The sequence below is a fragment of the Anomaloglossus baeobatrachus genome, chromosome 11, assembly GCF_048569485.1.
Source record: "Anomaloglossus baeobatrachus isolate aAnoBae1 chromosome 11, aAnoBae1.hap1, whole genome shotgun sequence".
NCBI lineage: Eukaryota > Metazoa > Chordata > Amphibia > Anura > Aromobatidae > Anomaloglossus > Anomaloglossus baeobatrachus.
The window spans coordinates 177,186,253-177,210,705 of record NC_134363.1 but is presented as its reverse complement, the minus strand read 5'-3'; the positions used below and the strand labels follow the sequence as shown (position 1 = coordinate 177,210,705).

At 50.3% G+C, this 24,453-nt stretch overlaps 1 protein-coding gene across 3 annotated transcripts in view; it reads left to right on the top strand.

Annotated features, from left to right (window-relative positions):
• Positions 1-13,718: 13,718 nt before the first annotated feature.
• The window catches only part of HOATZ (HOATZ cilia and flagella associated protein), a 41,946-nt gene continuing 31,211 nt past the window's right edge, over positions 13,719-24,453 (top strand). Inside the window, exons 1-3 of one of the 3 annotated variants that reach the window (XM_075327390.1) lie at positions 13,719-14,171; positions 16,883-16,918; positions 19,406-19,476. In XM_075327390.1, coding sequence (XP_075183505.1) covers positions 14,000-14,171; positions 16,883-16,918; positions 19,406-19,476 — 279 coding nt within the window. In that variant the 5' untranslated portion in view covers positions 13,719-13,999. The remainder of the gene's footprint in view (positions 14,172-16,882; positions 16,919-19,405; positions 19,477-24,453) is intronic. The other 2 variants (XM_075327391.1, XM_075327389.1) reach the window with 2 other exon arrangements.

Genomic DNA, 24,453 nt, shown 5'->3' with positions numbered 1-24,453 from the left:
TGGGCCACTGATCTCACACCACATTTACATACCTAGTGATGCCAAACATCAAATTCAGATCACTCCAGCCTGGCCCAAACAGGTTCTGGGCATCAGAACTGGCATCAAAGTGGGCACACAGCCAATTTTCACAGATTTGAATAAGTAACTGGTGTTTTTGAGGGGTTAAATGGCTTTGGGCCACTGATCTCACACCACACTTACATACCTAGTGATGCCACACATCAAATTCAGATCACTCCAGCCTGGCCCAAACAGGTTCTGGGCATCAGAAATGGCATCAAAATGGGCAAAACCCCAGTTTTACAGATTTGAATAAGTAACTGGTGTTTTTGAGGGGTTAAATGGCTTTGGGCCACTGATCTCACACTACATTTACATACATAGTGATGCCTCACATCAAATTCGGATCACTCCAGCCTGGCCCAAACAGGTTCTGGGCATCAGAACTGGCATCAAAGTGGGCAAAACCCCAGTTTTCACAGATTTGAATAAGTAACTGGTGTTTTTGAGGGGTTAAATGGCTTTGGGCCACTGATCTCACACCACACTTACATACCTAGTGATGCCACACATCAAATTCAGATCACTCCAGCCTGGCCTAAACTGGTTCTGGGTATCAGAACTGGCATCAAAGTGGGCACACAGCCAATTTTCACAGATTTGAATAAGTAACTGGTGTTTTTGAGGGGTTAAATGGCTTTGGGCCACTGATCTCACACTAAATTTACATACATAGTGATGCCTCACATCAAATTCTGATCACTCCAGCCTGGCCCAAACAGGTTCTGGGCATCAGAACTGGCATCAAAGTGGGCAAAACCCCAGTTTTCACAGATTTGAATAAGTAACTGGTGTTTTTGAGGGGTTAAATGGCTTTGGGCCACTGATCTCACACCACATTTACATACCTAGTGATGCCACACATCAAATTCAGATCACTCCAGCCTGGCCCAAACAGGTTCTGGGCATCAGAACTGGCATCAAAGTAGGCAAAACACAAGTTTTCACAGATTTGAATAAGTAACTGGTGTTTTTGAGAGGTTAAATGGCTTTGGGACACTGATCTCACACCACATTTACATACCTAGTGATGCCAAACATCAAATTCAGATCCCTCCAGCCTGGCCCAAACAGGTTCTGGGCATCAGAACTGGCATCAAAGTAGGCAAAAACCCAGTTTTCACAGATTTGAATAAGTAACTGGTGTTTTTGAGGGGTTAAATGGCTTTGGGCCACTGATCTCACACCACATTTACATACCTAGTGATGCCACACATCAAATTCAGATCACTCCAGCCTGGCCCAAACAGGTTCTGGGCATCAGAACTGGCATCAAAGTAGGCAAAAACCCAGTTTTCACAGATTTGAATAAGTAACTGGTGTTTTTGAGGGGTTAAATGGCTTTGGGCCACTGATCTCACACCATATTTACATACCTAGTGATGCCACACATCAAATTCAGATCACTCCAGCCTGGCCCAAAGGGTTTCTGGGCATCAGAACTGGCATCAAAGTGGGCACACAGCCAATTTTCACAGATTTGAATAAGTAACTGGTGTTTTTGAGGGGTTAAATGGCTTTGGGCCACTGATTTCACACCACATTTACATACCTAGTGATGCCAAACATAAAATTCAGATCACTCCAGCCTGGCCCAAACAGGTTCGGGGCATCAGAACTGGCATCACAGTGGGCAAAACCCCAGTTTTCACAGATTTGAATAAGTAACTGGTGTTTTTGAGGGGTTAAATGGCTTTGGGCCACTGATCTCACACCACATTTACATACCTAGTGATGCCATACATCAAATTCAGATCACTCCAGCCTGGCCCAAACAGGTTCTGGGCATCAGAACTGGCATCAAAGTAGGCAAAACACAAGTTTTCACAGATTTGAATAAGTAACTGGTGTTTTTGAGAGGTTAAATGGCTTTGGGACACTGATCTCACACCACATTTACATACCTAGTGATGCCAAACATCAAATTCAGATCCCTCCAGCCTGGCCCAAACAGGTTCTGGGCATCAGAACTGGCATCAAAGTAGGCAAAAACCCAGTTTTCACAGATTTGAATAAGTAACTGGTGTTTTTGAGGGGTTAAATGGCTTTGGGCCACTGATCTCACACCATATTTACATACCTAGTGATGCCACACATCAAATTCAGATTACTCCAGCCTGGCCCAAAGGGGTTCTGGGCATCAGAACTGGCATCAAAGTGGGCACACAGCCAATTTTCACAGATTTGAATAAGTAACTGGTGTTTTTGAGGGGTTAAATGGCTTTGGGCCACTGATTTCACACCACATTTACATACCTAGTGATGCCAAACATAAAATTCAGATCACTCCAGCCTGGCCCAAACAGGTTCGGGGCATCAGAACTGGCATCACAGTGGGCAAAACCCCAGTTTTCACAGATTTGAATAAGTAACTGGTGTTTTTGAGGGGTTAAATGGCTTTGGGCCACTGATCTCACACCACATTTACATACCTAGTGATGCCACACATCAAATTCAGATCACTCCAGCCTGTTTGGGCCAGGCTGGAGTGATCTGAATTTGATCTGTGTCATCAGTAGGTATGTAAATGTGGTGTGAGATCAGTGGCCCAAAGCCATTTAACCCCTCAAAAACACCAGTTACATATTCAAATCTGTGAAAATTGGCTGTGTGCCCACTTTGATGCCAGTTCTGATGCCCAGAACCTGTTTGGGCCAGGCTGGAGTGATCTGAGTTTGATGTGTGGCATCACTAGGTATGTAAATGTGGTGTGAGATCAGTGGCCCAAAGCCATTTAACCCCTCAAAAACACCAGTTACATATTCAAATCTGTGAAAATTGGCTGTGTGCCCACTTTGATGCCAGTTCTGATGCCCAGAACCTGTTTGGGCCAGGCTGGAGTGATCTGAATTTGATGTTTGGCATCACTAGGTATGTAAATGTGGTGTGAGATCAGTGGCCCAAAGCCATTTAACCCCTCAAAAACACCAGTTACTTATTCAAATCTGTGAAAACTGGGGTTTTGCCCACTTTGATGCCAGTTCTGATGCCCAGAACCTGTTTGGGCCAGGCTGGAGTGATCTGAATTTGATTTGTGGCATCACTAGGTATGTAAATGTTTTGTGAGATCAGTGGCCCAAAGCCATTTAACCCCTCAAAAACACCAGTTACTTATTCAAATCTGTGAAAATTGGCTGTGTGCCCACTTTGATGCCAGTTCTGATGCCCAGAACTTCTTTGGGCCAGGCTGGAGTGATCTGAATTTGATGTTTGGCATCACTAGGTATGTAAATGTGGTGTGAGATCAGTGGCCCAAAGCCATTTAACCCCTCAAAAACACCAGTTACATATTCAAATCTGTGAAAATTAGCTGTGTGCCCACTTTGATGCCAGTTCTGATGCCCAGAACCTGTTTGGGCCAGGCTGGAGTGATCTGAATTTGATGTTTGGCATCACTAGGTATGTAAATGTGGTGTGAGATCAGTGGCCCAAAGCCATTTAACCCCTCAAAAACACCAGTTACTTATTCAAATCTGTGAAAACTGGGGTTTTGCCCACTTTGATGCCAGTTCTGATGCCCAGAACCTGTTTGGGCCAGGCTGGAGTGATCTGAATTTGATTTGTGGCATCACTAGGTATGTAAATGTTTTGTGAGATCAGTGGCCCAAAGCCATTTAACCCCTCAAAAACACCAGTTACTTATTCAAATCTGTGAAAATTGGCTGTGTGCCCACTTTGATGCCAGTTCTGATGCCCAGAACTTCTTTGGGCCAGGCTGGAGTGATCTGAATTTGATGTTTGGCATCACTAGGTATGTAAATGCGGTGTGAGATCAGTGGCCCAAAGCCATTTAACCCCTCAAAAACACCAGTTACATATTCAAATCTGTGAAAATTGGCTGTGTGCCCACTTTGATGCCAGTTCTGATGCCCAGAACCTGTTTGGGCCAGGCTGGAGTGATCTGAATTTGATGTTTGGCATCACTAGGTATGTAAATGTGGTGTGAGATCAGTGGCCCAAAGCCATTTAACCCCTCAAAAACACCAGTTACTTATTCAAATCTGTGAAAACTGGGGTTTTGCCCACTTTGATGCCAGTTCTGATGCCCAGAACCTGTTTGGGCCAGGCTGGAGTGATCTGAATTTGATTTGTGGCATCACTAGGTATGTAAATGTGGTGTGAGATCAGTGGCCCAAAGCCATTTAACCCCTCAAAAACACCAGTTACTTATTCAAATCTGTGAAAACTGGGGTTTTGCCCACTTTGATGCCAGTTCTGATGCCCAGAACCTGTTTGGGCCAGGCTGGAGTGATCTGAATTTGATTTGTGGCATCACTAGGTATGTAAATGTTTTGTGAGATCAGTGGCCCAAAGCCATTTAACCCCTCAAAAACACCAGTTACTTATTCAAATCTGTGAAAATTGGCTGTGTGCCCACTTTGATGCCAGTTCTGATGCCCAGAACTTCTTTGGGCCAGGCTGGAGTGATCTGAATTTGATGTTTGGCATCACTAGGTATGTAAATGTGGTGTGAGATCAGTGGCCCAAAGCCATTTAACCCCTCAAAAACACCAGTTACATATTCAAATCTGTGAAAATTAGCTGTGTGCCCACTTTGATGCCAGTTCTGATGCCCAGAACCTGTTTGGGCCAGGCTGGAGTGATCTGAATTTGATGTTTGGCATCACTAGGTATGTAAATGTGGTGTGAGATCAGTGGCCCAAAGCCATTTAACCCCTCAAAAACACCAGTTACTTATTCAAATCTGTGAAAACTGGGGTTTTGCCCACTTTGATGCCAGTTCTGATGCCCAGAACCTGTTTGGGCCAGGCTGGAGTGATCTGAATTTGATTTGTGGCATCACTAGGTATGTAAATGTGGTGTGAGATCAGTGGCCCAAAGCCATTTAACCCCTCAAAAACACCAGTTACATATTCAAATCTGTGAAAATTGGCTGTGTGCCCACTTTGATGCCAGTTCTGATGCCCAGAACTTCTTTGGGCCAGGCTGGAGTGATCTGAATTTGATGTTTGGCATCACTAGGTATGTAAATGTGGTGTGAGATCAGTGGCCCAAAGCCATTTAACCCCTCAAAAACACCAGTTACATATTCAAATCTGTGAAAATTGGCTGTGTGCCCACTTTGATGCCAGTTCTGATGCCCAGAACCTGTTTGGGCCAGGCTGGAGTGATCTGAATTTGATGTTTGGCATCACTAGGTATGTAAATGTGGTGTGAGATCAGTGGCCCAAAGCCATTTAACCCCTCAAAAACACCAGTTACTTATTCAAATCTGTGAAAACTGGGGTTTTGCCCACTTTGATGCCAGTTCTGATGCCCAGAACCTGTTTGGGCCAGGCTGGAGTGATCTGAATTTGATTTGTGGCATCACTAGGTATGTAAATGTTTTGTGAGATCAGTGGCCCAAAGCCATTTAACCCCTCAAAAACACCAGTTACTTATTCAAATCTTTGAAAACTGGGGTTTTGCCCACTTTGATGCCAGTTCTGATGCCCAGAACCTGTTTGGGCCAGGCTGGAGTGATCTGAATTTGATTTGTGGCATCACTAGGTATGTAAATGTTTTGAGAGATCAGTGGCCCAAAGCCATTTAACCCCTCAAAAACACCAGTTACTTATTCAAATCTGTGAAAACTGGGGTTTTGCCCACTTTGATGCCAGTTCTGATGCCCAGAACCTGTTTGGGCCAGGCTGGAGTGATCTGAATTTGATTTGTGGCATCACTAGGTATGTAAATGTTTTGTGAGATCAGTGGCCCAAAGCCATTTAACCCCTCAAAAACACCAGTTACTTATTCAAATCTTTGAAAACTGGGGTTTTGCCCACTTTGATGCCAGTTCTGATGCCCAGAACCTGTTTGGGCCAGGCTGGAGTGATCTGAATTTGATTTGTGGCATCACTAGGTATGTAAATGTTTTGAGAGATCAGTGGCCCAAAGCCATTTAACCCCTCAAAAACACCAGTTACTTATTCAAATCTGTGAAAACTGGGGTTTTGCCCACTTTGATGCCAGTTCTGATGCCCAGAACCTGTTTGGGCCAGGCTGGAGTGATCTGAATTTGATTTGTGGCATCACTAGGTATGTAAATGTTTTGTGAGATCAGTGGCCCAAAGCCATTTAACCCCTCAAAAACACCAGTTACTTATTCAAATCTTTGAAAACTGGGGTTTTGCCCACTTTGATGCCAGTTCTGATGCCCAGAACCTGTTTGGGCCAGGCTGGAGTGATCTGAATTTGATTTGTGGCATCACTAGGTATGTAAATGTTTTGAGAGATCAGTGGCCCAAAGCCATTTAACCCCTCAAAAACACCAGTTACTTATTCAAATCTGTGAAAACTGGGGTTTTGCCCACTTTGATGCCAGTTCTGATGCCCAGAACCTGTTTGGGCCAGGCTGGAGTGATCTGAATTTGATTTGTGGCATCACTAGGTATGTAAATGTTTTGTGAGATCAGTGGCCCAAAGCCATTTAACCCCTCAAAAACACCAGTTACTTAATCAAATCTGTGAAAATTGGCTGTGTGCCCACTTTGATGCCAGTTCTGATGCCCAGAACTTCTTTGGGCCAGGCTGGAGTGATCTGAATTTGATGTTTGGCATCACTAGGTATGTAAATGTGGTGTGAGATCAGTGGCCCAAAGCCATTTAACCCCTCAAAAACATCAGTTACTTATTCAAATCTGTGAAAACTAAGGTTTTGCCCACTTTGATGCCAGCTCTGATGCCCAGAACCTGTTTGACCCAGGCTGGAGTGATCTGAATTTGATGTGTGGCATCACTAGGTATGTAAATGTGGTGTGAGATCAGTGGCCCAAAGCCATTTAACCCATCAAAAACACCAGTTACTTATTCAAATCTGTGAAAACTGGGGTTTTGCCCACTTTGATGCCAGCTCTGATGCCCAGAACCTGTTTGACCCAGGCTGGAGTGATCTGAATTTGATGTGTGGCATCACTAGGTATGTAAATGTAGTGTGAGATCAGTAGCCCAAAGCCATTTAACCCATCAAAAACACCAGTTACTTATTCAAATCTGTGAAAACTGGGGTTTTGCCCACTTTGATGCCAGTTCTGATGCCCAGAACCTGTTTGGGCCAGGCTGGAGTGATCTGAATTTGATGTGTGGCATCACTAGGTATGTAAATGTGGTGTGAGATCAGTGGCCCAAAGCGATTTAACCCCTCAAAAACACCAGTTACTTATTCAAATCTGTGAAAATTGGCTGTGTGCCCACTTTGATGCCAGTTCTGATGCCCAGAACCTGTTTGGGCCGGGCTGGAGTCACTTCAGTTTGATTAGAGGCATCACTAGATATGCAATTCTGGTGTTAGATCAGTGGCCCAAAGCCATTTAACCCTTTCACTAACATACTTTGGTGCCCACTTTGATGCCTATTTTTTTGCCAGTTTTATAATTTTTGCAGCTGATTTTGAGTGTATGTATATTAGGGCACATCAGTGCATTGTATTTTATTATTCTCATGTGTTGTTTTTGTTGTTAAATGCATAAAAAACTGAAAAAACTAAATTGCCGAATAAGAAACCAACTTCAGCCCCGAATAAGAAAGTGGACGAATAAGAAACCAACTTCAGCATCGTCGTAGCTTGTAGACCTGGCCATGGTGCAAATATGCACAAAGGCACAGTCCTGTACTAAGGCCAGTTACACATGAGCACTGCCATTCTCTGACCTTTGCTAATCGTGTCCACATGCCTGTCCACATTGTGGGTGGATTCAGAAGCTTCCTGTCCTAAAACAAGCTCTGTCACATCTGTAAAATCCAGTGTGTGCTATGTTTTCTCCACATGATGCTTAGGTCCTTATGGAGAATTTCTAAGGCCGGAGTCACACTTGCGATTGAAAAATCGGTCCGATTCTCATGCCTGATAGTAGGACGAGCTCTGTCTGAGTGTTGATCCGTGTGCAATGCAATTGCAATGCGAGTCTGTGAATTTTCTCATGATAGTAATACGTGAGCAATCCATCTCAATCTGTATGTGATCCGTTTTTTTTCTCTGCAGCTATTAGTCATTACAGTCCTGTAATGGAGCATTTACAGTGTTCTCCGCTACATGGTAGAATTGTATTTAGAAAAATGGATGTCACTAGGATGGTCCGTGTGTCCTCCGTATGACATCCGTTTTTTTTCTTGCACCCATAGACTTGAATTGTAGAGACTCGCACAAGAAACTCGAGAAATCGCAGCATGCTGAGATTTTTTCCTCAGTCCGATTTCAGCTGAGAAAAAAAAGCAGATGGCAGCTGCCTCATTGATTAACATTGGTTCAAGTGCAATGCGAGATTTTCTCACATTGCACTCGTGCGAGTCAATTGCAAGTGTGATGCCAGCCTAACATACAGTCACACTGGTGCATGTCCTGTACATTGCACACATTGACCGCAGTCAAAGGGGTACTTTGCACACTACGATATCGCAAGCCGATGCTGCGATGCCGAGCGCGATAGTCCCCGCCCCCGTCGCAGCTGCGATATCATTGTGATAGCTGGCGTAGCGAACATTATCGCTATGGCTGCTTCACATGCACTCACCTGCCGTGCGACGTCGCTCTGGCCGGCGAACCGCCTCCTTATTAAGGGGGCGGGTCGTGTGGCGTCACTGCGACGGCGGCCAATAAGAATGGAGGGGCGGAGATGAGTGGGATGTAAACATCCCGCCCACCACCTTCCTTCCGCATAGCCGACGGGAGCCGCGGTGACGCAGGTAGGAGATGTTCCTCGCTCCTGTGACTTCACACACAGCGATGTGTGCTGCCGCAGGTGCGAGGAACAACATCGGACCGTCGCGTCAGCGTAATTATGGAATTCACCGACGCTGCACCGATGATACGATTACGACGCTTTTGCGCTCGTTAATCATATCATCTAGGATTTACACACTACGATGTCGAGAGCGACGCAGGAAGTGCGTCACTTTCTACATGACCCCACCGACATCGCACCTGCGATGTCGTAGTGTGCAAAGTACCCCTAAGCCCAGCATAAGGCATTATTCACATGTCCATTGAAATATGGGTTGAGTATAGACCACGATGTACAGACCGATTCCGTGTCTCCTGACCCGAGCCTACGGTCTCATAGGCAGGGACAGACATATGGTGCCAAAAGTAAGGGAGCCACTACCACCTCTAGCAGGTGGAATTGTCCATTTCAATGAATTAATGGAGTGGAAATGGCCCAAATACTGTTGCACAGGGGCCTCTTCTGTCTGTGTCCCCAGTGCTCATAGGCATGCATGAGGCTGCTGAGTTCAGGAATGCACGTCATGGTCCGTACCTAGACCGTGCTTCTGAATTTGTGCCTGAGCTAAAATGAGACCAATGGGCCACATCTGTTGTATGCTGAAGTACTTTACAAAAAAATCACAGTACAAAAAAAAAGATCAAAGTGATGAGCTAAAACACAACCTCACCCATCACTGTGCACAACCATCACAGACCTCGGCAATCGACTGCAAAAAATATCCAGCGGGTGCCTTCATAGAGGTGTGCAAGGCCTTACTGGCTCCATAAGGCTCCTGTTTCTTACATCATGTAAATTCTATTTATATTAATTTAAAAAAAAAAAAAAAAAACACATAAACAAGACAAAAACTAATTGCAAACATTTCACTATGGATTGTCTGTATGCATAAGACAAATGACACTGTGGAACCTCCAGGACCCATGTCACCAGCCATGTGGGAACTTCAAACCAGAGCACAAGGGGCGAAGAAAACCGGCTGCTTATAGGGTTACAATAGGATAAAAAGTTGCACACCAGTCACAATGTATATGGGAATAATGAAAAGCAGAACTGCTATGGGAATACTAGACTGAAAAATGCAATGCACTATCTGAAAAAAGTGAAAAATATGAAAATGGAATATGCATAACTGCTATGAATAATAGGAATATAAGAGATGTTAGCCATTGTATTGATCAATGCAAAGGAGCCCCGGCGTATAGGTTACAGCCAGAAGTTCAATGGCAGCTGCAGTAAACTGAGGAATATGAAGGTTAGGCTGGCTTCCCAGCACAGTTCTAGATTCTAGCCATGCATCTACCTATCTATACATCAGATTTATTGGACAGAGCTGCACATAGCGGGCATTAGGATACTATATAGCAAGTGCTTATTATTATGCCGATACTGTGAGGTACAAGACCGGATAACATTCAGCATCTACTGAAGACTTTACTACAGGACGTAAGTGGAAACTTGTGATTTACAAGGATATGGGCTGACAGTGAGTGATGTGCTGGAACTAAGGGGACAGAGCTGAGGGGACGGACCTGAGGGGACAGAGCTGAGGGGCTGGAACTGAGGGGACGGACCTGAGGGAACAAAGCTGAGGGGCTGGAACTGAGGGGACGGACCTGAGGGGACAGAGCTGAGGGGCTGGAACTGAGGGGACGGACCTGAGGGGACAGAGCTGAGGGGCTGGAACTGAGGGGACGGACCTGAGGGGACAAAACTGAGGGGCTGGAACTGAGGTACTGTAGCTGAGGGGCTGGAACTGAGGGGACAGAGCTGAGGGGCTGGAACTGAGGGGACAAAGCTGAGGGGCTGGAACTGAGGGGACAAAGCTGAGGGGCTGGAACTGAGGTACTGTAGCTGAGGGGCTGGAACTGAGGGGACAGAGCTGAGGGGCTGGAACTGAGGGGACAAAGCTGAGGGGCTGGAACTGAGGTACTGGGGCTGAGGGGAGGGGACAGACCTGAGGGCCTGGAGCTGAGGGGACAGAGCTGAGGGACTGGAGCTGAGGGGACAGAGCTGAGGGGCTGGAGCTGAGGGGACAGACCCAAGGGGACAGAGCTGAGGGGGCAGACCTGAAGGGCTAGAGCTGAGGGGCTGGAGCTGAGGGAACGGACCTGAGGGGCTGGAGCTGAGGGGACAGAGCTGAGGGGCTGGAGCTGAGGGAACGGACCTGAGGGGCTGGAGCTGAGGGGACAGAGCTGAGGGAACGGTCCTGAGGGGACAGAGCTGAGGGGCTGGAACTGAGGGGGACAGAGCTGAGGGGCTGGAGCTGAGGGGACAGAGCTGAGGGGGCAGAGCTGAGGGAACGGACCTGAGGGGACAGAGCTGAGGGAACGGACCTGAGGGGACAGAGCTGAGGGGCTGGAACTGAGGGGGACAGAGCTGAGGGGCTGGAGCTGAGGGGACAGAGCTGAGGGAACGGACCTGAGGGGACAGAGCTGAGGGGACAGAGCTGAGGGGACAGAACTGAGGGGCTGGAGCTGAGGGGGCAGAGCTGAGGGGGCAGAGCTGAGGGAGCAGAGCTGAGGGGCTGTAGCTGAGGGGACAGAGCTGAGGGAACGGACCTGAGGGGACAGAGCTGAGGGGCTGGAACTGAGGGGACGGACCTGAGGGGACAGAGCTGAGGGGCTGGAACTGAGGGGACGGACCTGAGGGGACAAAACTGAGGGGCTGGAACTGAGGTACTGTAGCTGAGGGGCTGGAACTGAGGGGACAGAGCTGAGGGGCTGGAACTGAGGGGACAAAGCTGAGGGGCTGGAACTGAGGGGACAAAGCTGAGGGGCTGGAACTGAGGTACTGTAGCTGAGGGGCTGGAACTGAGGGGACAGAGCTGAGGGGCTGGAACTGAGGGGACAAAGCTGAGGGGCTGGAACTGAGGTACTGGGGCTGAGGGGAGGGGACAGACCTGAGGGCCTGGAGCTGAGGGGACAGAGCTGAGGGACTGGAGCTGAGGGGACAGAGCTGAGGGGCTGGAGCTGAGGGGACAGACCCAAGGGGACAGAGCTGAGGGGGCAGACCTGAAGGGCTAGAGCTGAGGGGCTGGAGCTGAGGGAACGGACCTGAGGGGCTGGAGCTGAGGGGACAGAGCTGAGGGGCTGGAGCTGAGGGAACGGACCTGAGGGGCTGGAGCTGAGGGGACAGAGCTGAGGGAACGGTCCTGAGGGGACAGAGCTGAGGGGCTGGAACTGAGGGGGACAGAGCTGAGGGGCTGGAGCTGAGGGGACAGAGCTGAGGGGGCAGAGCTGAGGGAACGGACCTGAGGGGACAGAGCTGAGGGAACGGACCTGAGGGGACAGAGCTGAGGGGCTGGAACTGAGGGGGACAGAGCTGAGGGGCTGGAGCTGAGGGGACAGAGCTGAGGGAACGGACCTGAGGGGACAGAGCTGAGGGGACAGAGCTGAGGGGACAGAACTGAGGGGCTGGAGCTGAGGGGACAGAGCTGAGGGGACAGAGCTGAGGGGACAGAGCTGAGGGGACAGAATTGAGGGGCTGGAACTGAGGGGACAGAGCTGAGGGGCTGGAACTGAGGGGACAGAGCTGAGGGGACAGAACTGAGGGGACAGAACTGAGGGGACAGAACTGAGGGGACAGAACTGAGGGGACAGAGCTGAGGGAACGGACCTGAGGGAACGGACCTGAGGGGACAGAGCTGAGGGAATGGACCTGAGGGGTTTGAGGGGCTGGAGCTGAGGGGACGGACCTCAGGAGACAGAGCTGAGGGGACGGAGCTGAGGGGACGGAGCTGAAGGGACGGAGCTGAGTGGACGGTGCTGAAAGGATGGAGAATAGGGGACAGAGCAGAGTGGATGGACGGAGCTGAGGGGACGGAGCTGAGGGGACGGAGCTGAGGGGACGGAGCTGAGGGGACAGAGCTGAGGGGCTGGAGCTGAGGGGACAGAGCTGAGGGAACGGACCTGAGGGAACGGACCTGAGGGGACAGAGCTGAGGGGGCAGAGCTGAGGGGACAGAGCTGAGGGGGCAGAGCTGAGGGGGCAGAGCTGAGGGGGCAGAGCTGAGGGAGCAGAGCTGAGGGGCTGTAGCTGAGGGGACAGAGCTGAGGGAACGGACCTGAGGGGACAGAGCTGAGGGGACAGAGCTGAGGGGACAGAGCTGAGGGGACAGAACTGAGGGGACAGAACTGAGGGGACAGAGCTGAGGGGACAGAGCTGAGGGGACAGAGCTGAGGGGACAGAACTGAGGGGACAGAGCTGAGGGGACGGTGCTGAAAGGATGGAGAATAGGGGACAGAGCAGAGTGGATGGACAGTGCTGAGGGGACAGTGCTGAGGGGATGGAGCTGAGGGGACGGAGCTGAAAGGATGGAGAATAGGGGACAGAGCAGAGTGGATGGACAGTGCTGAGGGGACAGTGCTGAGGGGACGGAGCTTAGAGGCTGGAGCTGAGGGGACGGAGCTTAGAGGCTGGAGCTGAGGGGACAGAGCTGAGGGGACAGAGCTGAGGGGTCGGAGCTGAGGGGACAGAACTGAGGGGACAGAACTGAGGGGACAGAACTGAGGGGACGGAGCTGAGGGGACGGTGCTGAAAGGATGGAGAATAGGGGACAGAGCAGAGTGGATGGACAGTGCTGAGGGGACAGAGCTGAGGGGACGGAGCTGAGGGGACAGAGCTGAGGGGACGGAGCTGAGGGGACGGAGCTTAGAGGCTGGAGCTGAGGGGACAGAGCTGAGGGGACAGAGCTGAGGGGACAGAGGTGAGGGGACAGAGCTGAGGGGACAGAGCTGAGGGGACGGAGCTTAGAGGCTGGAGCTGAGGGATGTTGGTTCCCCATCCTCCTACTCAATATATCATTGTGAATGCTGAGCAGCCCGCCCCCAGAGAACCCATATCCCCACCCCCACCACCACCACCACCACCACCATCACCATCTCCCTACCCCACCCCACCCCACCCCACCCCACCCCACCCCACCCCACCCCACCCTCACGCGGAATCTCCCACCCCCGCTCAGTAGCCTCCCCTCATACAGGTATCCGCCTGCCAGCAGCACAGGCTCAGTGTGGAGTCCCCGCAGCCCTCACCTCCTCCCCAGACCCCCTCCTGCCATTCTTTTATCACGACGAGACCTTCTCTACCTTCTGCAACAGCACAAACCCTTACTGCGCCTGCGCCACTTGTCTCCGTGATCCGGAGAATTCCGCACTGCGCCTGCGCCGCTTCTCGTCTCTATGGTGACACGCATTGGTGCGGACACGCGCTGTCATGGCCGGCACGGAGTACTCCGATTTTGGCGACTACACGGTGTTCACCGGCTCCACCGACCACGACGTGATGTGCAGTAAGATCTTCTGGAACTCGGTCACCCTGCAGCCGCCGCTGGAGTCCAGCCTGGTGTCCGGGGACGTGGAGCAGAGGCGGCGGGAGGGCGGGCAGAGTGAGTGACCACAGGTGCGACCGGACCGAGCGTGCGGATCAGATCCGAGGAGTGGAGATCGGCGCAGAATCTGTGTCACCACTGACAGGAGGGAAGAGTAGTTGTCCCGACCGGACTATAATCCACAGGGGTAACTGCCCCCCTGTATGTGACAGCCCCCCCTGTACATGACTCTGGGGGTGACAGCCCCCCTGTACATGGCTCTGGGGGTGACAGCCCCCCTGTACATGACTCTGGGGGTGACAGCCCCCCTGTTCATGACTCTGGGGGTGACGGCCCCCCTGTACATGACTCTGGGGGTGACGGCCCCCTGTACATGACTCTGGGGGTGACGGCCCCCCTGTACATGACTCTGGGGGTGACGGCCCCCCTGTACATGACTCTGGGGGTGACGGCCCCCCTGTACATGACTCTGGGGGTGACGGCCCCCCCTGTACATGACTCTGGGGGTGACGGCCCCCCTGTACATGACTCTGGGGGTGACGGCCCCCCCTGTACATGACTCTGGGGGTGACGGCCCCCCCTGTACATGACTCTGGGGGTGACGGCCCCCCTGTACATGACTCTGGGGGTGACGGCCCCCCTGTACATGACTCTGGGGGTGACGGCCCCCCTGTACATGACTCTGGGGGTGACGGCCCCCCTGTACATGACTCTGGGGGTGACGGCCCCCCTGTACATGACTCTGGGGGTGACGGCCCCCCTGTACATGACTCTGGGGGTGACGGCCCCCCTGTACATGACTCTGGGGGTGACGGCCCCCCTGTACATGACTCTGGGGGTGACGGCCCCCCTGTACATGACTCTGGGGGTGACGGCCCCCCTGTACATGACTCTGGGGGTGACGGCCCCCCTGTACATGACTCTGGGGGTGACGGCCCCCCTGTACATGACTCTGGGGGTGACGGCCCCCCTGTACATGACTCTGGGGGTGACGGCCCCCCTGTACATGACTCTGGGGGTGACGGCCCCCCTGTACATGACTCTGGGGGTGACGGCCCCCCTGTACATGACTCTGGGGGTGACGGCCCCCCTGTACATGACTCTGGGGGTGACGGCCCCCCTGTACATGACTCTGGGGGTGACGGCCCCCCTGTACATGACTCTGGGGGTGACGGCCCCCCTGTACATGACTCTGGGGGTGACGGCCCCCCTGTACATGACTCTGGGGGTGACGGCCCCCCTGTACATGACTCTGGGGGTGACGGCCCCCCTGTACATGACTCTGGGGGTGACGGCCCCCCTGTACATGACTCTGGGGGTGACGGCCCCCCCTGTACATGACTCTGGGGGTGACGGCCCCCCTGTACATGACTCTGGGGGTGACGGCCCCCCTGTACATGACTCTGGGGGTGACGGCCCCCCTGTACATGACTCTGGGGGTGACGGCCCCCCTGTACATGACTCTGGGGGTGACGGCCCCCCTGTACATGACTCTGGGGGTGACGGCCCCCCTGTACATGACTCTGGGGGTGACGGCCCCCCTGTACATGACTCTGGGGGTGACGGCCCCCCTGTACATGACTCTGGGGGTGACGGCCCCCCTGTACATGACTCTGGGGGTGACGGCCCCCCTGTACATGACTCTGGGGGTGACGGCCCCCCTGTACATGACTCTGGGGGTGACGGCCCCCCTGTACATGACTCTGGGGGTGACGGCCCCCTGTACATGACTCTGGGGGTGACGGCCCCTCTGTAAGTGCCCCCCGGGGGTGACGGCCCCTCTGTAAGTGCCCCCCGGGGGTGACGGCCCCTCTGTAAGTGCCCCCCGGGGGTGACGGCCCCTCTGTAAGTGCCCCCCGGGGGTGACGGCCCCTCTGTAAGTGCCCCCCGGGGGTGACGGCCCCTCTGTAAGTGCCCCCCGGGGGTGACGGCCCCTCTGTAAGTGCCCCCCGGGGGTGACGGCCCCCCTGTAAGTGCCCCCGGGGGTGACGGCCCCTCTGTAAGTGCCCCCGGGGGTGACGGCCCCTCTGTAAGTGCCCCCGGGGGTGACGGCCCCTCTGTAAGTGCCCCCGGGGGTGTCGGCCCCTCTGTAAGTGCCCTTGGGGGTGACGGCCCCTCTGTAAGTGCCCCCGGGGGTGACGGCCCCTCTGTAAGTGCCCCCGGGGGTGACGGCCCCTCAGTAACTGACCCTGGCGCGGACGGCCCCTGTAATACCGACCACAGCGTTATATTGGAAAAACTGCAGATCCATAATCATAGTAGAGATTTTTATGATTAATTACACTGAATATATTGATTTCTGGCGACTAAACGTTTGGAAATAAAATTCCCGTCGCTCTGGGCTTTTAATTGAACATTATTGATTCCCTAGTTAATATCAGACCGTGGACCTGAGGTTGGGTTTTGAGCGCGCAGTAATCCACCTGTCTGGCTGTGACGTGCGGCCCCCGCTCCACCATTAATCCTCTAATCGCCACATTAAATAGGCCTGGAGCTCACTGCGACGACACTGGAGCTGAAAGCGCCTGGTCAGGAATACATCATTAAAGGGATCAATACACATTTGCTTTTACTCGCCGATCCCATATAACGAATTATTATAAAGTCAGATCGAGGTGATGATGAATAATGGCGTATAGGAGCGGGGGGGTGGGGGGCACCGCCAGAGATGATACGTGAGGGGGGATGAGTTGATAATGACCTATTATTGCGCTTACTGCTTGTGAAGAAATCTTTATTAATTGGTATTTTTCCTTTTTATTTTTTAGGAAAAAATTACCTACGGCAGGAGCTGGAGGATCTCAGTAAGTAAAGTCACCGGGGAGGGGTGATCAGAGCCTGGACGCCTGTGTTCTGATGTAAGAAAGTTTCATTGCATAAAGACAAATATGCCAAAAAGTTTCCAACTTTTTTAAATCAATTTTGAAATTCCCTTAGGCTCCTTTCACATTGCGTTTTTCTCTACGTCCACAGGTCCCGTCGGGGCATCTGTCCGGACCGCCCCTCCCCCACTCTGCAAAGCGTGCTCCGGACGCATGCGCCCGACTGGACCATTCACTGTTATGGAGCGCACTGCGGTAGCGTGTGCTCTGTTTTGTGCCATTTTGTGCACATATACGTTTCTGCAGACGGACACCCGAACATAGGTGGTCTACGTTCGGGTGTCCGTCTGCAGAAACGTATATGTGCACAAAATGGCACAAAACAGCACACGCTAACGCAGTGCGCTCCATAACAGTGAATGGTCCAGTCGGGCGCATGCGTCCGGAGCACGCTTTGCAGAGTGGGGGAGGGGCAGTCCGGACGGATGCCCCGACGGGACCTGTGGACGTAGAGAAAAACGCAATGTGAAAGGGGCCTTACAGTTTAACAAAGAATGTGCATAGCGCTTTACTGTGGGTGAGAATCCAACTGAGGTCCAACAAACTTACGGAGTTTTGCACAAACTTCGCCATTGTCATGGCGACATTGGACTCTGTTCAGATTGCAGATTCTGACACTCCGCACGATGGTTTCTCTGGTGTCTGGGATCAACACTCGGGCATCGACCTGCTGTGTGCTGATTCATAGGCAGGCTAGCAAGAGTTAATCTCTGCTAGTCTGCTTATTCCTTTAATCACTTGTGGTGGGGAGGTGTTGTGAATACATTTGGTCTAGGTTCCAGTTTGGGGCTCCCTCTTGTGGTCAGTGCTGGTAGTGAAGTTTGCTTGCTGAATAGAAACCGGACAGCTGGGGATGATTGGTAATCAGGTTCTTCTGACTGGGCCTATATAACTGAGTAGTGTTCTGTTGTTCCTGGCCGGTGCTCAATGTTGTCTCTTGTGTGCTAAGGACATTGTGAAGCCAGCCCTGCCTTCTGTGTCTACCAGAACGCCGCTGGTGGTTTCCACCTTCTGGTTGTTTTTTTGTTTAGGTACTAAGACTTATTCCTATTTTGCCTGTGTGGAGTTCTGGGTGGTGGGAATGTCTGTGTACCTTGCTCCATATTCTGCTATGTATTTTGTTTTGGCATGCTTGGTAGTAATTTCAGTCCCTCCACTATATTAGTGTTTTGTTTAGGATCACAGTAACACTATAGTACTGATATAGTGGGGGAGAGTCCGTGTGGGCTCAGTATTTTTCCATATCAGTCGTGTTGGTTCTTTTTCTAGGGTATTGCACGGCTGCAGACAGTGCTCTTTTCTTTCCATTCCTATTTAGACAGTTTGGGCCTCATCTTTGCTGAATCTGTTTTCTACCTGTGTATTGTGCTTTCCTACATCACCGTAATCTTTATATGCGGGGGGCTATCTATAGCTTTGGGGACTGCTCCGAGGCAGATTAGCCTTTCCTATATTTCTCTCTGTAGGAATAATTAGTTCTCCGGCTGGAACCTGTCACCTTGTAAAACGCAATTTACCTGCAGATTTAGGGATAATCTATAGGTAGTGTTACAATACTGTCCGATCGCCTTACCAAAAGGGCAGCTAATGGCAGAAAATTAACTTGTTTCCTCACGGGAACAGCCAGCTTTCAGTCATGGGGCAGCTAGAGTCATCTCTCAGTATATTGCAGGCAGTGACTGTAAGCACACCCCGGTAGTTTGATTGACAGTTCACATAGCACAGATGTGCTTACAGTCGCCGCCTGTTACATATTGAGAGGTGACTGTATCTGCCCCCGTGACTGAAAGCCGATGGCTCCCGTGAAGTTCACTTTCTCCCAGCAGCCTCACTTTCAGTTATGGCAGCCTATTACTTAACCCTATATCTCCAGGTAAATAACGTTTTCCAAGTTGACAGGTTCCCTTTAAGAGGAGGAAGGTGTACCCATCTGAGATGGCTCCGATTGCAGCTGTTTAACCCCTTAGATGTGGATGTCACTCACTGATGGCTGCATTTAAGTGGTTCGATCTGGGGCCATTTCATGACCATTGGGGCCCAGGTTCAGGTTCCTTGCAGAATCTGAGCGAGATGTTGTAAAAAAAAAAAAAAATATTTAAATAAAAAATAAGCGTATTTCGTGTCGCCTCGTTTGTAGAAATCCAATTTTTCAAAATATAAAATTATCTAACCCACGCGGTAATGCTGTAACAAAAAATTAGATTAAAAAAAAATTAGTGGGGTGGGGGGGTGATGTGACCAATCGGCTGTCAGACCTCCACAGATCTGATGTTGATGATCTGCCCTATGGATACGTACGTCGTGTATCGGGCGGCGCGGCGGCTTTTCCTGTAGAAGTGAATACATTTTCTAACAACATATAAGATTTCTCACAAATTATGTCATAAATAATATCTCTGTTGTTCTCAGGGACGGAATATTTTTTATTGGAAGCACAGAGAGTACAAGCTATGGAACAAAGATCCATTTATTTGGAGAAGGTGAGCGCCATCGGTGCAGTAAGTCACAAGGAGACACAGAAATCTGCCTATTCACGAGCAGTGTTTAGCATGTAAATAATCAGATGGCAGCTTTTAGTCTGGGGCTACAATGCAACTGTGACTGCGGCACTGGTCGCACGACCAAGGACCGCCATATGTCACTGCTACATCGCCATGCAAGTGACTGGGGCCGTACCGCGACCCCAAGGGTCCCGCGACCCCAAGGGTCCCGCGACCCCAAGGGTCCCGCGACCCCAAGGGTCCCGCGACCCCAAAGGTCCCGCAACCCCAAAGGTCCCGCAACCCCAAAGGTCCCGCAACCCCAAAGGTCCCGCAACAAACACCTCCTAAAACATCCAGCCGGGTCCGTTTTTCTTTTTGCAGCTTGCTTGTTGCGTTAACCTGGAGACCACATTCACGTATATGACTGCGATGTGGCTGCCACACTTTGTGATATTTGGCCGTGCAGTCCCAGACTTTTAAGGTCCCCATACATGTACAAAAGCTGTCAGCCAAAGAGGGGAGCAAGCCACCGCCAGACACACTATCTATAGCTGTCCCAGAGGATCAGACATACCTCTTTACACTATTCTGTCTTAACCCCGAAAAATCACCTCCACAGTGCCGGCCAATTATTGTCTCCTTCTGTGTAATTTGCTGTTTGCTGCCTGTTGTTAAATGTAATCCACCTCCAGCAGCAGTGACGAAGAATTACGGCAGTGGGGGCTGGCGATGTCTCCACAGAAAGTGAGGGGGGTCCTTGACTTAGTACAGGCAGTAAGGCTGGGCAGTGTCTCTCTAAAGTAAGTGAGGGGAGGAGGTGTTTGTGTTTTCAGGAAGTGGGGGGCGGGTCTTTGTCCTTACAGGAATTGGGGGGGCGGGTCTTTTGTCCTTACAGGAAGTGGGGGCTGGAGTTTGTCCATTACAGGGAGTGGTGGCATGTCTTTGTCCATTACAAGAAGTTGGGGTGGGTCTTTGTCCACTACAGGAAGTGGGGGGCGGGTCTTTTTGTCCTTATAGGAAGTACGGGGCAGGTCTTTGTCCTTACAGGAAGTAGTGACAGGGCCTTGTCCTTACAGGCAGTGGGGCAGGTCTTTGTCCATTACAGGAAGTGGGGGTGGGTCTTGGTCCATTATAGGAAGTAGGGGGCTGGTATTTGTCCTTACAGGAAGTAGGGGGCGTGTCTTTATCCTTACAGGAAGTAGGGGGCGGGTCTTTGTCCTTACAGGAAGTAGGGACAGGTCTTTGTCCTTACAAGCAGTGGGGCAGGTCTTTGCCCTTACAGGGAGTGGGGCAGGTCTTTGCCCTTGCAGGAAGTGGGGCAGGTCTTTGTCCATTACAGGAAGTGGGGCGGGTCTTTATCTTTACAGAAAGTGGGGCGGTTCTAGGTCTTTACAGAAAGTGGGGGCGGGTCTATGTCATTACGGAAGGTGAAAGGCGAGTCTTTATCTCCGTTCAGGAGGTGGGGGTGGTTCACCTTCATCCTTACAGTAAATGGGAGTGGATATGTCTCTTTCCTCCGCTTTCTTGTCTGTTGTACTGAATCTGACCTTACAGAGGGGATGTCTTTTAGTCTATGGCAGGCCAGCCATTGAGCAATCACAGGAACAGTGTATGCAGAAGTGAGGGAGAGGATGTTCCTGTACCTATAGTGCTGGCTGAATGCTGATGAAGAGCAGACACCCATTAGACAAGAATTGTCAGTTCCAGAGCATGAGAATGAAACATACATAGTTTGTCTGCTCTGTCCAGTACTTGTTCACTCATTCATCACAATACGGCAGTAGAGAATGTCTCCGCTTTGCTGACTTGTGCCCCCTCTTGTGACCTCAGGGAGCTGTTTCTGGGGGTCTCTTCCGTCCACTCGCCATCTGGACGAGGTCTTTTTTGCTGATACTTTAATTTCACCAAATATTCCCTCAGCCGATGCAATAACCGGCCCATGTATGGCCGAATCCAGCTGACGCGAGAAGCCTCTAATGTTGGATTTGATGGCTCATTGATTGCGCAGACTTTCCTTCTGGAGCAGTCGCGGTGTTTCAGCGCTGGATTTATGTCAGTCGTGTCCTTATACATTAATATTCATTGCACAAAACCCATTTGTAGTTCATCTTCTAGGAAAGAAAATCATTAGACATCGAAACCGGGATGCCGGCATTTATCTTGTGGGATTGATCGTTGTCAGAGGGATATGGGGTCTGCGCGGGGCTCTAATGGACAAATGTCAGACGTATATTAAGTACAGTGAATGGAGTAATTAAACAGCGGCCTGGTAAAATCCCGCTATGTATGTCTTAACGATTTCTTGGTCATTGATCCCGGAGAAGAATCCTGCAGATGAAAGTATTCACATTGATGTATCATCGTTATTAGTAATAATACACGGATTTACCGCAATTTGCCACTTTTTCCTGTTTTGTAACACTTCAACAGTTTTGTAAAAGGGGAGAGACTTCGCGGAAGGAGCGTGGGGTCTCTGACCCGAAAGCTGTTCAGAATGAGCAGTCGTTTGTGCATGAGGTGCAGCACTATTCCTCGCCAATGTACAACTTGTATCATGCATTTTCCCAAGGTTTCACTTCTTTTCCTAATTTGCAGTTGTCTCTGAGCTAGAGGGGGGAGACAAGCTGCCCTGATACAATGTCTCCCATTCACAACACACATAGAGAGGGATCCTGCTCTCCTTCTATATTACCGGGATCCGTAGCAGCATGGAGGACATTATACAGCAGCACTGAGCAGTGTAGCTGTGACTCCAGCACTGGGGTGAGAGTTATGATCCGGAACCATGGAAGACCACCATAAATCATTGGTAAAAGGTGACAAGAGCATTGGCAACTAATCTGGCCGCCATCCCCTTACTAACCATCAACACTAGAAGTAGCCGAGGGGTGAACTAACATCCTGTGCACCGCGAACCCAGCCGGAGAACTAACTATCCTAAAGGAAGGAAAGATGAATAACTCTCTGCCTCAGAAAATAGACAAGAATAGCTAGCCCCCCACATTCAAAGACTGCGGTGATATAGGAAAAACACCATACACAGATAGATGATAGGATTAGCAAAAGGTGAGGCCCCCACTGACTAAATAGGACAGGATAGGAAAGGGACTGATGGTGGCCAGAGAAAAACCCTGCAAAAATCCAAAAACCTGATAGTACAAAAAGTCCTCAGATCGCTAGATCTGAACTCCGTCCTATATCAGGTGCTCTTGTCCTACCAATGAACAGAAAGCAGGAACCATTACAAATTCAAGAAGCAACAAACACATGGACTTATAGGAGCAATACTCCAAACATAGCTGCAGGGAGCTTTCCAGCTAAGCAACTGAGAGGGAAGATCCCTGCATGCAAATAAACTGAAAACAACCACAGCAAATGACAAACTCAGATAAGAGCAAAAAGAACCAAACAAAAATAAAGAGCCAAGCACTTATCTGGGGTAGATGTGGTCTGGAGCAGGATGAAGCAGGCGGGTGAACAAAGAACAACTGACATCCAGCATAGCCTGCCAGAAGACCAGGGTTTAAATAAGCAGAGAGTTAGCAATGGAAACGCCCATTGCTCAACACACCTAGCCACTGTCCAAACCATTCCTGGCCACCAGAGGGAGCCTCACAGCAGCAAAAGCATAACTGACATTCACAACAGGTGAGCTAACACTAGCAATTAGCAGGCGTCTGTGCGTATCTTTGGCTCTCCCTGCTCCTCCCCCTCCATAGACATTAAAAAGCAGCTGTAACTTGGTCCCTGAGTGAGATTATAGTCTGTGGGTGAAGGAGGCCACTTGTGAGCGTCCATCCGTTTAATGCAACCATCATGAAAAGCCACTGATCGGATGCCGGTTACAGATGCCACTGCTATGCATCAGCCGTAGACTTCCATATTTAGGACCACGCATGGTGGACTAGCGCAGTCTCCCGGTCAGATGTCTCAGTTTGGTAATGTGGTCTTATGGACTTGGTTAGCGGGTACGTCGGCGTTCACACTAAAGTAAAGGTCTAGAGCCATAAAAAAAAGTAGAGGCTTAGAAATAATAATCACTCGGACATTCATTAGTAATGTAAGGACGGTGCGTTGTATGTGGACCTCAGCTTTGAGCCTACACCACCACAGCCAGATAGTACGGCGCGGCTTATCCTGTCTGTTAGGCCCCCTTCACATGTCCGTTTTCATATTCACCGGAGACACAGACAAATGCAGCCCCTTTTAAAATCAATTGGTCTGCGCAAATATCCGTGTTTTTTCACAGACGTGTGTCTATGTTGAGCAGACGCGTGTCAGTGTGTTTTTCTCCGGCAGCACCAGTGTCACTTGGACCACACACTGATGTGATCCGTGTGACATCATTGTGCCACGTACTGCAGAAAACACGTGTCTTTGAAATAAAATGATTTTCTATACTCACTTGTCTCTGCTTCTGCTGTTGTTTCCAGGCCCGCTCATTATGCTCATGAATATTCACTGCACTGTGGCCTCGGAAGCAGCAGCAGCACTGGGGACAGCAGCAGCAAGGATAGGTGACAATAAAGGTTCCTGATTTCCGTGTACTATCATGGATAGCACACGGAGAACACACGTGAGCCAAAATCACAGCACACGGATGGCCATACTCACCTTCAACATCTACGTGTAAAAGGAGCCTAATGCAGCGTTCAGCTCCCCGTCTGCAGATCCCGCTGATCTCTCCTTATCGACAGCTCGTTCTTGAGATTTTTAATTACTAGACACCCCGCAGGTGTAGTAGAAAAAAAATCCCGGCACGCTTCTGAGTCATAAGAAACAATTAATTTGTGTTCAAACTAGAGTTTATTTTGATTGAAATTGACGTTTCGGCAATTTTAGCCTTCATCAAAATTCAACTAGACAAAGGAAAAAAATATATACATACATGTATTAGTACCATACTATGTCAACTCATTATAATATATAGAAAATACAACAAAGAAAAAATACCTATATGGTATATAACAGATA